Source organism: Camelus ferus, chromosome 11 (genome assembly GCF_009834535.1).
Source record: "Camelus ferus isolate YT-003-E chromosome 11, BCGSAC_Cfer_1.0, whole genome shotgun sequence".
NCBI classification, from domain to species: Eukaryota; Metazoa; Chordata; class Mammalia; order Artiodactyla; family Camelidae; genus Camelus; species Camelus ferus.
Window position 1 is genome coordinate 71,674,487 of NC_045706.1, and position 15,183 is coordinate 71,689,669.

Sequence of the window (15,183 nt, forward strand, 5' to 3'; positions counted from 1 at the left end):
CCATGCGGACAGCTCCGGGTGCCTGGCTTTGTGCCCGGCGCTGCCAGAGCCGTCGCCTCGGCCTGTCCCCGGGAGCCCCGCGCCTCCTCCCCGCCGCTCCGCCCTCGCCTCCCGCCGCCAGTTGTCTGCCCCGCGACAGCTGCGCGCCCTCCCGCCGCCGGCGGCCCTCTCGTGGGGGGGGGGGGGGGACCGGCGGTGTCAGCCCTCTGGATTCGGGGAGCTCGGGGCTGGGAGGGAGAAATGAGGTTCGCTGGGGAGCTAGGGGAGGGGTCGCCTCCCTTCCCTTCCCGGGAGGCCGAGCGTGAGCGCCCCTCCTGTCCTCTGGGGCCCACCATTTGGACCTTTTCCCTTCTCCCTGTAGCCGGCACTTGAGGGTTTGGGGGTCTGAGTAAAGGACTCAGAGAAGGGGTGAGACGTGGGAGCGCCTTCAGGAGGCCGGGTGCGCGCGGGGCAGACGCGGGCGGGGCGGCCGCGGACAGGTGCGGCCCCGGGGGCGCAGGCGCACACGCGCACCGCCAGCTCGCGGTGACCCTCGCCCCACGCCAGCCCGTCCGCGGGGCCACTGGGCCGGGTCGGGCGGGGCCGCCCGGCCGGGGAGACACTCCATATACGGCCCGGCCCGCGTTACCTGGGCTGGGGCCAGGCCGCTCCTTCTTTGGTCAGCGCAGGGGACCAGGGCGGGGGCCCAGGCTGCGAACCGGCCAGCGGGGAGGGGGCTCTAGTGCCCAACACCCAAATATGGCTCGAGAAGGGGAGCGACATTCCTGCGGGGCGGCGCGGGGGGAGCGCCTGCGGGCTATATAAAACCTGAGCGGGGGGACCCGCGGCCACCACAGCGGACAGCGCCCAGAGAAGCCTCGCTTCCCTCCCGCGGCGACCAGGGCCCAGCCGGAGAGCAGCAGGTGTAGCCACCCGCCCAGGTAGGGCGGGGGTGGGATGGGGACAGGGGAACAGGGCCCCACCGAGGGGAGCCCGGACAGCTCCGGTAGATCCCAGTCGTCACACTCTATCTTAAGCCTTTAAAGAGGGGACAGAAACAACAACAACAAAAAAGTTTCCAAATTTACTCCCAGCCCCTTTGGGCTGCTCTACCTGACGCTTAGTATGTGCCAAGGTAGATGAAAGCTTTTGCTTTAGCCGTCCTAAGGGCTATTCCCTCCCAAAAGAGCCAAAGGAAAGGAAGGGCCACTACTTCATGGGCTCTCCATCAGGCGAAAGGGTCCCTGGTTGTGTCTGGAATTCGTGGGGGTCCGGAATAGGCCATTCCTTCCTGGATGGAGCGCCAAAGCCCTTCCCACGGGCCGCCTCTCCCATCCTCACAGTCCCAAGGAGCAGGATTCGTGAGCCTTAACCCCCTACGTGAGGCCACCGAAGCGCAGCGAGGGCAGGCGCTAGCGCCTGACGCTTGCAGCAGGTGGCCTGCAGTGAAGGCAGAGAACTCGCAGGGACAATGTGTTCTGGGCTCATTGGTGGACAAATTCTCATTGTGTTCTCTCCCCAGCGCACCACAGCCCCAAGCCCCGAACGAAGTTCGGGCCAGTGGCTTTGATTGCTCCCTTGGCTGGATGCGTGAAGGGCTTGGGGAGGGGGAATCCGTAGATCCCGGGGGAGGGAAGGCGCTCGGGCCGGCGGGGCCTCCTGCCTGACACGCCATGTGTCTGCACGGCCTTCCTGTCCTTGCAGAAACTAGACACCATGTGTGACGAAGACGAGACCACCGCCCTCGTGTGCGACAATGGCTCCGGCCTGGTGAAAGCTGGCTTCGCCGGCGATGACGCTCCTAGGGCCGTGTTCCCGTCCATTGTGGGCCGCCCTCGCCACCAGGTCAGGCTGCCACTCGACAGAGTGTTGGGCCGGGGAGCCCGCGCAGCCCAGCCCCGCGCCTCTCTGAGCCGCGGTAACGTGTGCGTTGTGTCTCCGCTCCGCAGGGTGTCATGGTGGGTATGGGTCAGAAAGATTCCTACGTGGGCGACGAGGCGCAGAGCAAGAGAGGTATCCTGACCCTGAAGTACCCCATTGAGCACGGCATCATTACCAACTGGGACGACATGGAGAAGATCTGGCACCACACCTTCTACAACGAGCTGCGTGTGGCCCCCGAGGAGCATCCAACCCTGCTCACCGAGGCCCCCCTCAACCCCAAGGCCAACCGCGAGAAGATGACCCAGATCATGTTTGAGACTTTCAACGTGCCCGCCATGTACGTGGCCATCCAGGCGGTGCTGTCCCTCTACGCCTCCGGCCGTACCACCGGTGAGTGTCCCGGGGCCCCACAGCCCGGGCCGCTGCGGATCCCCCGCCCGCCCGGCGCGCCCCCGCCCACCTCCCAGAGCTCCTGGCCTGCCTCCCCCGCCGCCGCCTAGGCCTCCGTCCCCTGCGGTCCGCGGGGCCGCGGCTCACCCCCTGCCCCGCCTCCGGCTCTGCCCCACGCGCAGGCATCGTGCTCGACTCCGGCGATGGTGTCACCCACAACGTGCCCATCTATGAGGGCTACGCGTTGCCGCACGCCATCATGCGTCTGGACCTGGCCGGCCGCGATCTCACCGACTACCTGATGAAGATCCTCACTGAGCGTGGCTACTCCTTCGTGACCACAGGTGCGCGGCGCCCCGGGCTCTCCCGGCGGGCGGGCGGCCCCCGGGCCCTGCGCTGAGGGGTCCTCTCCCGTCCCGGCCTCCCACAGCTGAGCGCGAGATTGTGCGCGACATCAAGGAGAAGCTGTGCTATGTGGCCCTGGACTTCGAGAACGAGATGGCGACGGCCGCCTCCTCCTCCTCCCTGGAGAAGAGCTACGAGCTGCCTGATGGACAGGTCATCACCATCGGCAACGAGCGCTTCCGCTGCCCGGAGACGCTCTTCCAGCCCTCCTTCATCGGTTAGCCCGGCTCGCCCGCCCCCTCCGCACCCCCTCCCGCTCCCCGGGGCCTCGCGTCCGCCCTCTCACGCTCCTCCCCCCGCCCCCAGGCATGGAGTCGGCGGGCATCCATGAGACCACCTACAACAGCATCATGAAGTGCGACATCGACATCCGGAAGGATCTGTACGCCAACAACGTCATGTCGGGGGGCACCACCATGTACCCCGGGATCGCTGACCGCATGCAGAAGGAGATCACCGCGCTGGCCCCCAGCACCATGAAGATCAAGGTGGGCAGAGGCCCGCGCCCCCCGCCCGCAAGTGGGCCCAGGGGCGCGGCTTCCCCCACCTGACGCGCTGTCTTACAGATCATCGCCCCGCCTGAGCGCAAGTACTCCGTGTGGATCGGCGGCTCCATCCTGGCCTCGCTGTCCACCTTCCAGCAGATGTGGATCACCAAGCAGGAGTACGACGAGGCCGGCCCCTCCATCGTCCACCGCAAATGCTTCTAGACCCCTCTCCAACAGCTGCGACTTCTCCTCAGGACGACAAATCTGCTCAAGGTGCAGGTGGCTGACCTCGAGCCACCGCGCAGCAACTTCTCACCAACCACTGGCGTTGCTGCCGCCGCAAACCGACACAATGTTTATAACGTGTACATACATTAACTTATTTACCTCATTTTGTTATTTTTAAAGCAAAGCCCTGTGGAAAGAAATGGAAAACTTGAAGCATTAAACTCAGCCATTCTATTATGCTGCAAATGTTGTTTGTTGTCTTTAATTGCGGGTGGTGGGGGGGACGGGGAGCGGCGGGGATCAGGGGAGGAAGAGGGACCCCATCGTCCTACGTCACTTTTCGCAATATGAGTGCACTCCTTGCAAGACCATGAGTGAAGTCTTCCCATACTCACGGCTTTCCCCTCTGGATGGGGTCCATTCCCCAAAACGGCAGGCCCGCCGCGGCCCGGCTTGACCCTCGGGTGTGTCCCCGCCCTGCGCAGCGCTCGGGTCGGCAGCGGGCGCAGGGGCGGCCGCGCGCCGGAGTCCGGGGCGGAGTCTGAGTCAGCGGCGGCGGGCGCTGGCCGTGGTGCTGGGGCCCGAGGGCCGCCCCGCGGGGCGCCTTCCCGCTCCACCTACGGCGGGCGTGTCCTTCCCGAATCAGAGGTCCCTACCGAACCTCGAGGTCTGATTGAAAGCGCTGTGTTCTGCATTTAAGGAGCCAGTTTTCCTTCGTAAGCGAAGCTAACCACTTCTCTTCCCGATTGGGAAGTACTATGCTTGGTGCCGGGTGATGGTGGTATAAAGAAGCTCCTTTTCCGGGGCGGGGACTGGGAAGGAGAGCGGCTCCCAGAGGTGGGAGGAGGGCGAGGAAGAACCAAATGAACACTGCAAAAGAAAGACAGCGCATGCAAGGCGGGAACGGGGCTGAGGGCAGGCCGGCAAGGAAATGTCCGCCGGGGAGGGAGCCGAGGCTGGTACCGGGCGTAAGCAGGGGGCGAAGGAACAACTCTATCCCACCCCCGCAGTGTTTTAAAAGCACAAAACATAGTAACAGTTCGGATTTCTATGAGAGAGCACTGTATCTCTCTTTACGTATTTTAAAGTAGTCTAATGTTTCTCTCCAGTCAAGACTCCCAGGAAACGTGGTCCTTAGATGAAATAGATTCTGACTCAGAGAAGGTAGTAGACTCATTTGGAAATAAGTTTTTAAGTAGGGTTACCAGTATAACTATGTTATATGCCAACTTTTCATATGTTTACTCCCTCATTTTATGACCTATTGAGAAGCTTCTGAAATCACCGAAGCCTCCAGGATAGGAATACTGCCAAACCCAGATATCAAGAGAATCAATCATTCAGTAGAACTTAAAATTTTAATAAAACAAGTATATGATACTGTGTCCACTGAAAGCCATGTATTTCTCCACCTACGGTGGATTAAGGTTAAAAGTGGGCTAAATTCTAGTCTTTCAGGGGAATCCTGCTTTTACTGATAATAATAAATTTACACAAGCATTTCAGAGCAAACAACACACACACACACAGCCTGAATAATTCATGTAGCCAGCAGCCAGGGGGAAAAAAAATCAAAATTACATGAGTCAGCTTACTGGCATGTTAATCCTTTTCTAACCAAAACCCAAGATCACTTAATCAGGATTTAAGTAAGTATGTAAGGAGGAAATGACCCATTTCTGCTGTGATCTTAATCATCCAGTGACTTACGATATTTTAGAACCAACAGAAATTTTTGATGTAATCTTGTAGCATTTCCTTCTGCACCATCTTTAACATGGCTCTTCTACTGAAAACATGTGCAAAAATGATAAATTGTGTGGTTTCACTGGAAATGTGCCAAACCTAAAAATTACCTTTTCTTTTCTGATACTTCTCTAAAAAGACACAAGCATCACACATTTCATTAGTGCTCTGTACCTTTCTTTCTGTTAGGTTTCTTTCTATTAGCTTGTGATTATAAGTATTTGGTAAAGTGTGTTACTCATAGTAGGCTTGGAAGTATATTTTTTGGTGTGGTATAGTAAAGAATGAGTTTTAAATATATATTTAAAGTCTATGTATTTAAAGTGTGTGTGTATGTGTGTGTATATATATATATATATATATATATACACACACGGGGGGGGGGAGGGAGAACACATACATGTATTTGTGCTGAGTGAGGAGAGAGATATCTGTTTCCAGCAGCTCTAAGTGTGTCTACAATAGTAAGAAGCAAAAAAGCCCTGTGTGGCAGCAGTGCACTTGGCATGAGAGGGAATAATGTTACGGCTGATTTCCCATTGAAAAGCCATCTCAGAGAATCCATTTTTGGAGCTGTGAGAGGATTGAAAACAACAAAAAAATTTCCCTATGATCTGGGGTTGTGGTATACCCTAGGCTCTATGATATAAACCCCTGGGAGTTAGAATTTGACCATGGAATATCAGGGTACCTCCTGGCTGCATTAGTCCCCTGACCTGTCACCCCCAGATGCAGCAGAACCCAAAGGGTCAATGGAATATTTTATTGCCCATCTACTATGTGTAAGGGGTACAGAGATGGCTAAGTTGTGGTCCCATCCTCGGGAGTTTGCTGTCACGACTCCACCATCACCAGGTCCTTATGCCTTGGCTCTGATCACCACAAAGGCTGTGGGAGCTGCTGGCTGGGAGGGAGGCAGGGTCCACCCTGGACCATGAACTATTGGATACTGTGGACATCCTGGTGGCTTTGCATTCACCACTATGGGGCTGGCTTCCCTCCTGTGCAGTATTGTTTTCTGACAAGGCTTGATGGTCCCAGATATGGGTCCTTACAGGGAAATACATTCCTCATCGCCTTCCCCAGCCTTGAGGACACAGAGCAGCCCTGCTGTCACCCGGCAGTGTCTCAGCCCCAAGACTGGAGGCGGAAAAGGGGTGAGGCCACAGACCAGCCCTGCCCCTGTGGGCGCCTGTGTGGCCAGTCTACCTGCCTGCCTTCCTCCCTTTCCTTTTTGCCCCATTTCTGTCACTTCCATTTCCTCTCTGCTCTGCACTGTCCTTCAAAGTCACCCCCTTCAGCTTTGTTGATGTCACAGTCCTTTTGAGGAGCTCCCACAAGCTGACGCAGCTCTTAGAGAGCAGCCGAGAGGGTCGACGTTGATGGCACTCAGCACAGTGGGTTCCAGTGTCTTGGCCCACCTGCATCCTGGTCACTACAACCAGAGCTACTCTCCCCAGCAGGTCATGGCTGCAACTTCCAAAAGTGGCACGGCCAGTAAAGGCAGCTGGAGGTTAGCTGACTTGGAGGAGGAACAGGGGACGCCTCACCAAGGCTGGCCCTGTCACTTGAAGAAGGTGCCCTCAGCCTTCTGAGCGACCCCGCCCCTGCTTCTCAGCTTCTAAATGGCTTCTCCTGATCTTGAAGAGATTCTGGGGATGGTGAGTGAGCGAAAGAAAGATTGTGAAATGTGCGCAAGTGATGTTGGTGGTTCTCATAGGGGTCTGTAGAATCAGGGTTGCCTTTTGCCTGACAGTTGCTGGGGTTTCCTACAACTCATCACTAGGCAGAGAGTTCTGGTCCCTGGAGCTGGCCTCAGGAATAGCGGTCTCTGTACATCATGTGCCATGGGTGGGATCCTTGTCCACCCCATCTATCTTAATTTCCTTCATGGGACCTGTATTAGGCTCCTGTAATAAATTACCACACATTGGGTGGCTTAAAACAACAGAAAATTTTCCCCCCCACAGTTCTGGAGGCTTTAAACCCCAAATCAAGACAGGATGGGATGGATTCTTTTGAGGGCTCCTTCCCTGGCTTGTAGACGGCCGTCTTTCCCCGTGTCTTCCCTTCATCTTCCCTGTCTCCGTGCCTGTGTCCAAATTTCCTCCTTCTGGAACACCAGTCACATGGAATTAGGCCCCACCCAGAGACTTCTTAACCTAATGATTTCTTCAAAGACCTTATCTCCAAATACAGTCGTATTCTGAGGTACTGGGGGTTAAGGCTTCAACATATGAATTTGGAGTGATGGTGGCACAAATGAGTCCATAACGGGGCAACAGTTCAGCCCAGTGTAGCACTGAAGAGGCCCCCCCAGCAACGCATTTTAATAGTCCATGCATCTCGTGTGTTAATACTGTGTCTTATACTATGTGAAGAACTGTCATGTACATTAGCTCATTTTATCTAAAAAGGTAGCCAGCACAGGGATTACTATTCTGCCTTTATAAGTGATAAAAATGAGGCTTCAAGACTGAGTGATTTGCCTAAATTTGTAAACTAGGAAGAGTGACAGAGCAAAGACAGTGGTGAACTTGTATCTCTTGACTCTATTCTTTTATTTTCAATTTTGATGTATCCTTATATTATACACACACACACATATTTCTTGTAAACAGTATAAGGCTAAATAGTTTTTCCAGCCTGAAAATTTTATCTTTTAATTGAGACACTTGGTCCATTTATATTTAATATAATTACTGACATAAATTTTTAGTGAAGATTTATTTATTTTTGGTGTGTTTTTAAAAATTGTATTATTTAACTATTTTATTTTGGCATTTGGGGAGGTAATTTATTTTTAGAGGAGGCACTGGGGATTGAACACAGGACCTAGTGCTCGCTAAGCATGTGCTCCACCACTTGAGCTGTACCCTCCCCCATTACTGGCATATTTGGGTTTAAATCTTTTTTTTTTTTTATCTTGTGCTATTAGTCCAGCCCAATCAAAGTCTAAAATTAATCAATACTTTTATCCTCCTTGGACAACACAAGACCCTTTGAGAACTGCTAACTCATCCATTTACCTTCCTCCCAACTTGTCACACATTTTCATTCTATCTTTATAAACCCCTAGATATTATTATTTGTTGTACTCAGTCATGGTTTTAAACCCATCAAGATACTATAATTGTTTTATACAGTTTAGATTTTCCTGTATAATAACAATTTTCTATGCTCATTTTTTTCTTTCCTGTGGGTCCTTTCCAAGTGGGGTCATTTCGCTTCTGCCTGAAGCACAGCCTTTAGGATTTCCTTTCCTGATGAACTGTTGGTTGCAAAATCTTTCCGTTTTTGTTTGTTTATGTATGTTTTTATTTTTTCCTCATTCGTGAAAGACATTTTTTTCTAACATAGAATTCCTGGTTGGCAGGTGTTTCTTTTGGCATATTGAAGATGACATTTCTCTGCCTTCTGTGTGCCACTGTTGCTGTTGAGAAGTCAAAGTCAGCCTATTCCTTCTTTGAAGCCATCTGCATTTCCTTCTCCCCACTTTTCAGCTTTTCTAAAAAAATATTTCCCTTTGTCTTTGATATTCTGCAGCTTCTCTATGTCGCACTTAATTGTAAGTTTCTTTCTACTTATCTGGTTTGGGATTTACAAGCTTTTTGAATATGTGGATCAGTATCTTTCAGCAGGTTTGGGAAATTATCAGCCATTGTTTTTTCAAGTTGCCTGCAATCCCATGTTTTCTCTCTTTCCATTCTGAACAATTGATGAATTGGGCTTCAGCAAATTTAAAGTAGTTGCTCATCAAAGAACACAATTAAGAAAATGAATAGTCAAGCCACATACTGGGAGAAAACATTTGCCACACATATATCTGACAAAGGGTTGGTATCCAAGCTATCTTAAAAAACCTCTAAAATTCAATAAAAACAGACAAAAATGCAATAAAATGGGCATATTTTTATTAAACAGACACTTCACAAAGAATATACAAATGGCCAATAAAATAAGCATATAGTCACCCTCATTACAATGGTTATTGACAAAACAAACAAACAAGTACAACAGAATAACAAGTATTGGCAAGAATATGGAGAAACTGGAACTCCTGTGCATTGCTGGTGATAATTTAAAGTGGTATAGCCAGTCTGAAAAATGTTATGGCAATTCCTGAAAAAATTAAAAATAAAATTACCATGTGAGCCAGTAATTTTACTTCTGAGTATATACACCGAGGAAATAAAAACAGCACTCAAAGAGGTATTTGCACATCCATGTTCACAGCAGAATTATTCACAATAGACAGAAGGTGGAAACAGTGCAAATGTCCATTCATGGAGGAATAGATAAACAAAAATGTGGTATATACATACAATGGAATATTGTTCACCCTTAAAAAGGAAGGAGATTCTGACATATGGTACCACATGGATGAACCTGAGGACATTACATTAAGTGAAATAAGCCAGTCACTAAAGGACAAATATGATATGATCCCCCTTATGGGAGGTACCTAGAGGAGTCAAATTCATGGAGATGGAAAGTCAGCTGGCAGTTGCCAGGGGCAGGGGGAGGAGGAGGAAATGGGGAGTTAGTGCTTAATGGGAAAAGAATTTCAGTTTGGGGAGATGAGAAGTTTCTGTGGATGGCTGGTGGTGATGCTCGCACAAGCATGTGAATATACTTAACACCTCAGAACTGTACACTTACAGATGTTTAAAATGCTAAATTTGGGGGAGGTGGGTGTAGCTCAGTGGTACAGTATGTGCATGCATGAGGTTCTAGGGTTGAATCCTCAGTACCGCAATTAAAAAAAATTTAAAAAATAAAATGCTAAATTTAATGTTATGTGGGTTTTTTTTTTTTTAACCACAGTTGAAGAAAAAAGATAAGCACATGAAAAAGTGCTCAATGTTTTTAATCATCAAAGAGATGCAAAACAAAAGATCAGTCAGATGCTACTACATCGCCACTATTACGGCTAAAATGAAAAGGATTGACACTAAATATTGGCAAGTATGTGGAGCAACTGGAACTTTCATACCCTGAGTGGGAATGTAAAATGGTACAACCACTTTGGAAAACATCTGGCAGTTGCTTATAAAATGCTCTAATACCTGATAAGGTTATTCCTAGGAATTTGCCCACTAAGATTAAAAGACATAATCACAAAAGGACTTATATAAGAATGCTAATAGCACCTTCATTCATAGCAGTAAAAACTAGAAGCCACTGAGGCGTCCATCAATAGAAAAATGGAATACCATTTGTTGGAATACCATTCCTCAATAAGGAGGGACAAACTGCAGATGCACATAACAACATAAATGGATCTCAAAACCATCCTGTGTGAATGAAAATTTGCACAAAAGCATATATACTGTATGACTTCTTGTACACAATTTTCTAGAAAAGGCAAAACTAGTCTATGGTATAGAAAAAGTCAGAACAATCATTGTCCCTGGGAGTGGGAGTGGAGACTGAGAAATGGCATGAGGGAACTTTCTGGAGTCCTATATTTTCTCTATTTTGCAAATGTTCTACATTTTGATAAAGGGTTGGGTTACACAGGTCAGGTTCAGTGACTATACAATTAAAGATTTGTGCATTTCACTGTACGTACATTTTAACCAAAAGAAAAAAATTTCAAGCAAAGAATAGAATGTCAGAACTTCCTATATCCTCTGCCTTTAAGAAGGTTTTTGTTTTGTTTTTGTATTTTTCATTTTAGAGGGTTTATCTGAATGGCACTGGGGGGTAATTTCCTCTAGCTGGTCTTCCAATTTACTAATTCTCCCTGTAACTTACTTAACCTACTGGTAAACCCTTTTGTTCAGTTCTGAATTTCTGTTATTGAATTTTTAATTTTCAGAAAATTTTAGAAATTATTTTATTACTTTTCAGATGAACTGGGTCATATTTTTATAGTTCTCTGCTTCTTGTGGGTATTTGTTATCTTGTGTCTTACTCCTTTAACAGAGCAAGCAGAATTGTGGAATAATATGAATCTATTTGTGGGACACTTGGAAACCCAGAATAAAGGTGACTCTCTCCAGAAAGGACCTGCATTTGCTTCTGCCAGGGGTGTCCTAGGATGCAACTCATCTGAGACGATGTTAAATTAAGTTCACAGCCTGAAGTCTCTTGGTCCCCCCAGGTGGTAAGAATGTGGGCTGCAAATACATGTGAGAACTCAGCTTGTGCTTACAATTTCCCAGAAATCTGCACCCCACGCCACGGCCACATGCTCAGTGCCAAGGCAACTGGCCTTGCTGATCCTTGATTGTCCATGTGGGGCAGGGCTCACCCCGTGGTGGAACACTTCAGGGTCCCAACCCCATGACGGAAGCACCCCGCTTTGCAAAGCCATTAACGCCCATGCACAAGGTGACTGAGATAAGCGAACGCTCTCAGCTGTTTCTAGATCACTGCGTGGCTGGCTCCCTTTAGACTCTGGCCTAGTAATTCGTTACCATCTTGTCAACCCTTCAGTGCTTGTAAGATGTTCAAAGTACTTTATCTGGCTTTTTAGTTGTTTCCAAAGGGAGTGTTGTTCCAAGACCTCAGCCTGTTCGTATTCCCTAAAAATAGAACACAGCCTCTCTCACTGCTCAGGTCTGGCTTTAGCCATCCCTGAAAAACAGCTCAAATCTCACACACAGGCTTAAAGAATTTTGCCCCAAATTCTATTGCCTTACTTTAAAGCTGTTATGTTTTCCCTGGGCTGAAATATGCACTGGGTCTGAAAATTCCCCAGGATGAGCGGGCACCAGCTGGGCGGCAGAGCTGCCTGGAGCCCTTCAGCTCGTCGCTAATGTGCCACGTGTCAGCAGGGATCTGCTGAACCAGGGGGAAAAAAAATTAAGGGCAAAAGAGACGAAGCAAGTAGGTCAAAGTGATAAATCACCACGAGGGTTTCTTGAGGGGGGTGACAGGTAATTTTTTTCTGCCTTTCTTATATGTCAAAATTTTTCAACGTTTCTTAGGAAATATGTTATGTTAATATTAAAAATATTTAAGTGAAAAATGAAAAAAAAAAAAAAACCCAGAAGAAAAGACCCCAGGAACCTGAATGGTATTTCCAGCCGTGGAGACAGATCCATTCACACCCACACCAGTGACAGTGACGGGAGGCGGGGGTCCTGAGGCAGACAGAGCTTAGGGCTTCCGGCTGGGCAGGCAGGCAGAGGACCACTGCATCCAAGGAGGCACCTGCTGAGAGGACTAAATCTGCTCCTTTCATTTCTCCTCCCTGAGACTCAGAGGCGTCCTGAGTGAACCCGGTGGACAGCACTGGCTCTGAGGATGATGGTGGGTTCCCATCTCTAACAGGAGGCAGAAGCCTGGCTCCAGGCGGTCCCTGTCCCTCTGACAGTCTGTGATCCTGCCCTCCCCACTCCTCCTGGTGGGGTCCCCGGGGAGAGGGAGGAGAGGCTGTTCTGAAGCCCCGCAGGAGGCAGGACGAGAGGAAGAATGAGGAGAAGGGGACACTCAAGTACCATCAATATTCCTCCACGTCCAAGTTCTGAAAAGGCTCCATTTACACTCTGCCCTTCCTAAGGCAGAGTGCTTACAATTCTGCCCCCGTCCCTCCCCCGGCCGTGTTCATTCATCAGCACGTAGTTCATGATTAGCCTTTTTATTGCAGGCACTGGGAGGCACTAGTGAGTGGAATAATTCGACTGCAATTAAACTTCTCCAATAAATGCTTACAAAAGATGCCTAATGCGCTTTGCATCTGTCTCTGGAAGGTTCTCTGGAACCCAGGTTTTCCTCTGATGTTTATTTCAGGCCTCTAGGGCTGGATGCAGGGGCCACAGCCGGCAGGCATGCTAGCATCTCCAGGGATGCCCAGGCAGGACCTGCATCCCTTGGGAGGAACCGTGAGTTTATTTCTTCCTACGCAGCGCTGGAAATGGAGGCCTGGAATTTGAAAGCTGGGGATCTCAGCAGCTCTGAAATTACAGGGAGTCTCTCGCGGACGTGGGAGGAGCACGGGGGTCTGCAGTGACAGGGTGGCCACCCACAGGTGGGCGCTTCCTCAAGTCTCTCCTCCCTGGGCACTTCACTTGCTACACCCCAATCCCAGCCCTGCACTGGGTGGTCATTTTTTCCCAAAAGGGCAATCCAAACACGGTGAGGCAAACAGATTTGTTACCTGACCACAGCAGAACATAGGGTCGTGGTTCACAGCCAGGCAAGTGTCCTTTTTCTCCACCCGTCTTCCTGGTTATCCAAGGACCCAGGTGTGGGGCTGTCCTTCCCTCAGGTGGAGGGGTCAAGACATCCAAAATCTAGTCTGGGTTCTTCTCTAGCTCAGTTTCTAAAAGCATCCGGAGCTCTGTCACTCCACTCTTGCCCTGCTTGTTGGCACACCCTGCAGCCGTCCAACAATTTGCTAAAACAAAAGGTGAACCAGAGAGTACAGGTCTCAGCCATCAGGGAGCCTACAGTGCAGGGCGGGAGACAGAATTCATCCAATAACCATGCGAATCAATGTTAGTCTGTACGCTTAGCGCGCGTTACAGGAGAGGTGTGGGGTGTGATGGCGATACAGAGGAAGCCAAGGGTCAGGAGAGGAGTTCCGTGAGCAAGCACATTGAGGAGTGAGCAGGTGAAGTGGGGAGGGAGCCACCCCTGCCAGGCCAGGTGGGCTGGAGGTTCACACCCTGCAGAAAGGTGGGTGGGACTAGGGGGTGTGGGGGTGGGGTAGGGCGGTGGCGAGTGAGGATGCAGGGGGAGGCAGACCAGCCTGAAGACCCTCCACAGCTGAGCCTACGTTTTCCCTTTATTCTAAGAGTGATGGGAAGCCACCAGCCTGAAGACCCTCCACAGCTGAGCCTACGTTTTCCCTTTATTCTAAGAGTGATGGGAAGCCACCAGCCTGAAGACCCTCCACAGCTGAGCCTACGTTTTCCCTTTATTCTAAGAGTGATGGGAAGCCATGGGACTGTTTTAAGCAGAGAAACCGAGAACCAGCATCGCTGGGGCAGAAGGGAGGACTCCAGGGTCTCTGGCTCACCTTCAGATGCTCCCTGAAACAAGGGCGCCCAGAGCTTGTGAGCTGTGGCCGGTGTGGGGACAGGCAGACCGGTGGTCCCAGGCAGGGGGAGCGCAAAGCAGTCCAGGCTCTGGGAGGGGCACAGCCTGGGCCCTGCAGTGGGAGCGAGATGTGGGCTGCAGCCCTTTCGCCTCCTCTCGGCCCAGCCCGTTCCCGCCGTGAGCTGGCAGGGAGCTAGAGTGCTCTCTGCAGAAAGTCCATAACGATCACAGGGGAATGAGAGTTTGTGCTGTTTTCCTCCCAGCTCAGGCCCTAAAGCAGGGAGATCGTAAATGATAAATGAGCCTTGAAGAAACCTGCCTCAAATAGTACTGCTTTATCCAGTGTCTGCTCTGAGGGGACTGGTGGGGGCAGAGGAGGGGGAGGGGGAGGGATGGAGGAGGGGGAGGGGAAAGGATGAGGAGGGAGGGGGAGGGATGGAAGGGAGGAGGGGAAGGGACAGAAGAGGGGGAGAGGAGGGATGGGGGAGGGGGAGAGGAGGAGGCCGCAGCTGTCTGCCCAGCCCTGCCGCCTGCCACACGGTGAGTCAGGTGCCAGCTCCCACCGCCTGCCTCTATTTTTATATCAGCGCCTGCTCATATCTGGCGAGTTAAATAAGCGTCCCAGTGGTGGAGGGGAATCTGGCGGCAGGATGAGGACCAGGGGAATGATGTCGTGGTCTAAGCAGGAATTATGAAGCGATCCCTCTCTCTTATGAGGAGATCTTCGCCTTTTTCATAAGCAGGAGCTTTAAGTGGCTGCTGCACAGGGTGTGAAGCGTTGCCAGCCCCCGAACAAGAGTAGACTCAACCAGAACAACAGCCTGGCTTTGGCACCGAGCGGTGGCAGCTGCAGGAGGAGCTGGAAGCTGTGCTAATAGGCACTTCACTGTGACACCGGCATAGTGAGCCCCCAGCAGACATTGGGAAGGCTGCTGCAACCACGGAGGGGGCGGGTAACAGATGATCAGAAACCAGTTCAGGAGCCTGGGACGGGCCGTCAGGTGGCGGAGCTGCCTCCCCGCGAGCCCAGACACCTTGCCTTCTGCAAACTGTTTGTCTTTTCGCCTCC

General features: G+C 51.1%; 1 protein-coding gene across 2 annotated transcripts; it reads left to right on the forward strand.

Moving 5' to 3' along the window:
• Nucleotides 1–758: 758 nt before the first annotated feature.
• On the forward strand, nt 759–3,620 carry ACTA1 (actin alpha 1, skeletal muscle). 2 transcript variants are annotated; one of them, XM_032491862.1, is made up of 7 exons: nt 759–902; nt 1,684–1,824; nt 1,929–2,253; nt 2,436–2,597; nt 2,684–2,875; nt 2,965–3,146; nt 3,225–3,620. In XM_032491862.1, the coding sequence occupies exons 2-7, from the start codon at nt 1,696–1,698 to the stop codon at nt 3,366–3,368; spliced, it is 1,134 nt and encodes a 377-aa protein (XP_032347753.1). In that variant the 5' UTR covers nt 759–902; nt 1,684–1,695; the 3' UTR covers nt 3,369–3,620. The 2 variants fall into 2 exon arrangements, with proteins under 2 accessions (XP_032347753.1, XP_032347752.1); XM_032491861.1 differs by having other exon boundaries at nt 761–920.
• The last annotated feature ends 11,563 nt before the right edge of the window (nt 3,621–15,183 follow it).

What these genes read in the sequence shown, in the direction of transcription:
- ACTA1 (XM_032491862.1), top strand. Translation starts at nt 1,696, where the DNA reads ATGTGTGACGAAGACGAGACCACCGCCCTCGTGTGCGACAATGGCTCC. An exon ending in TGGGCCGCCCTCGCCACCAG is followed by an intron (nt 1,825 to 1,928) that starts GTCAGGCTGCCA and finishes TCCGCTCCGCAG; the next exon opens with GGTGTCATGGTGGGTATGGG. An exon ending in CTACTCCTTCGTGACCACAG is followed by an intron (nt 2,598 to 2,683) that starts GTGCGCGGCGCC and finishes GGCCTCCCACAG; the next exon opens with CTGAGCGCGAGATTGTGCGC.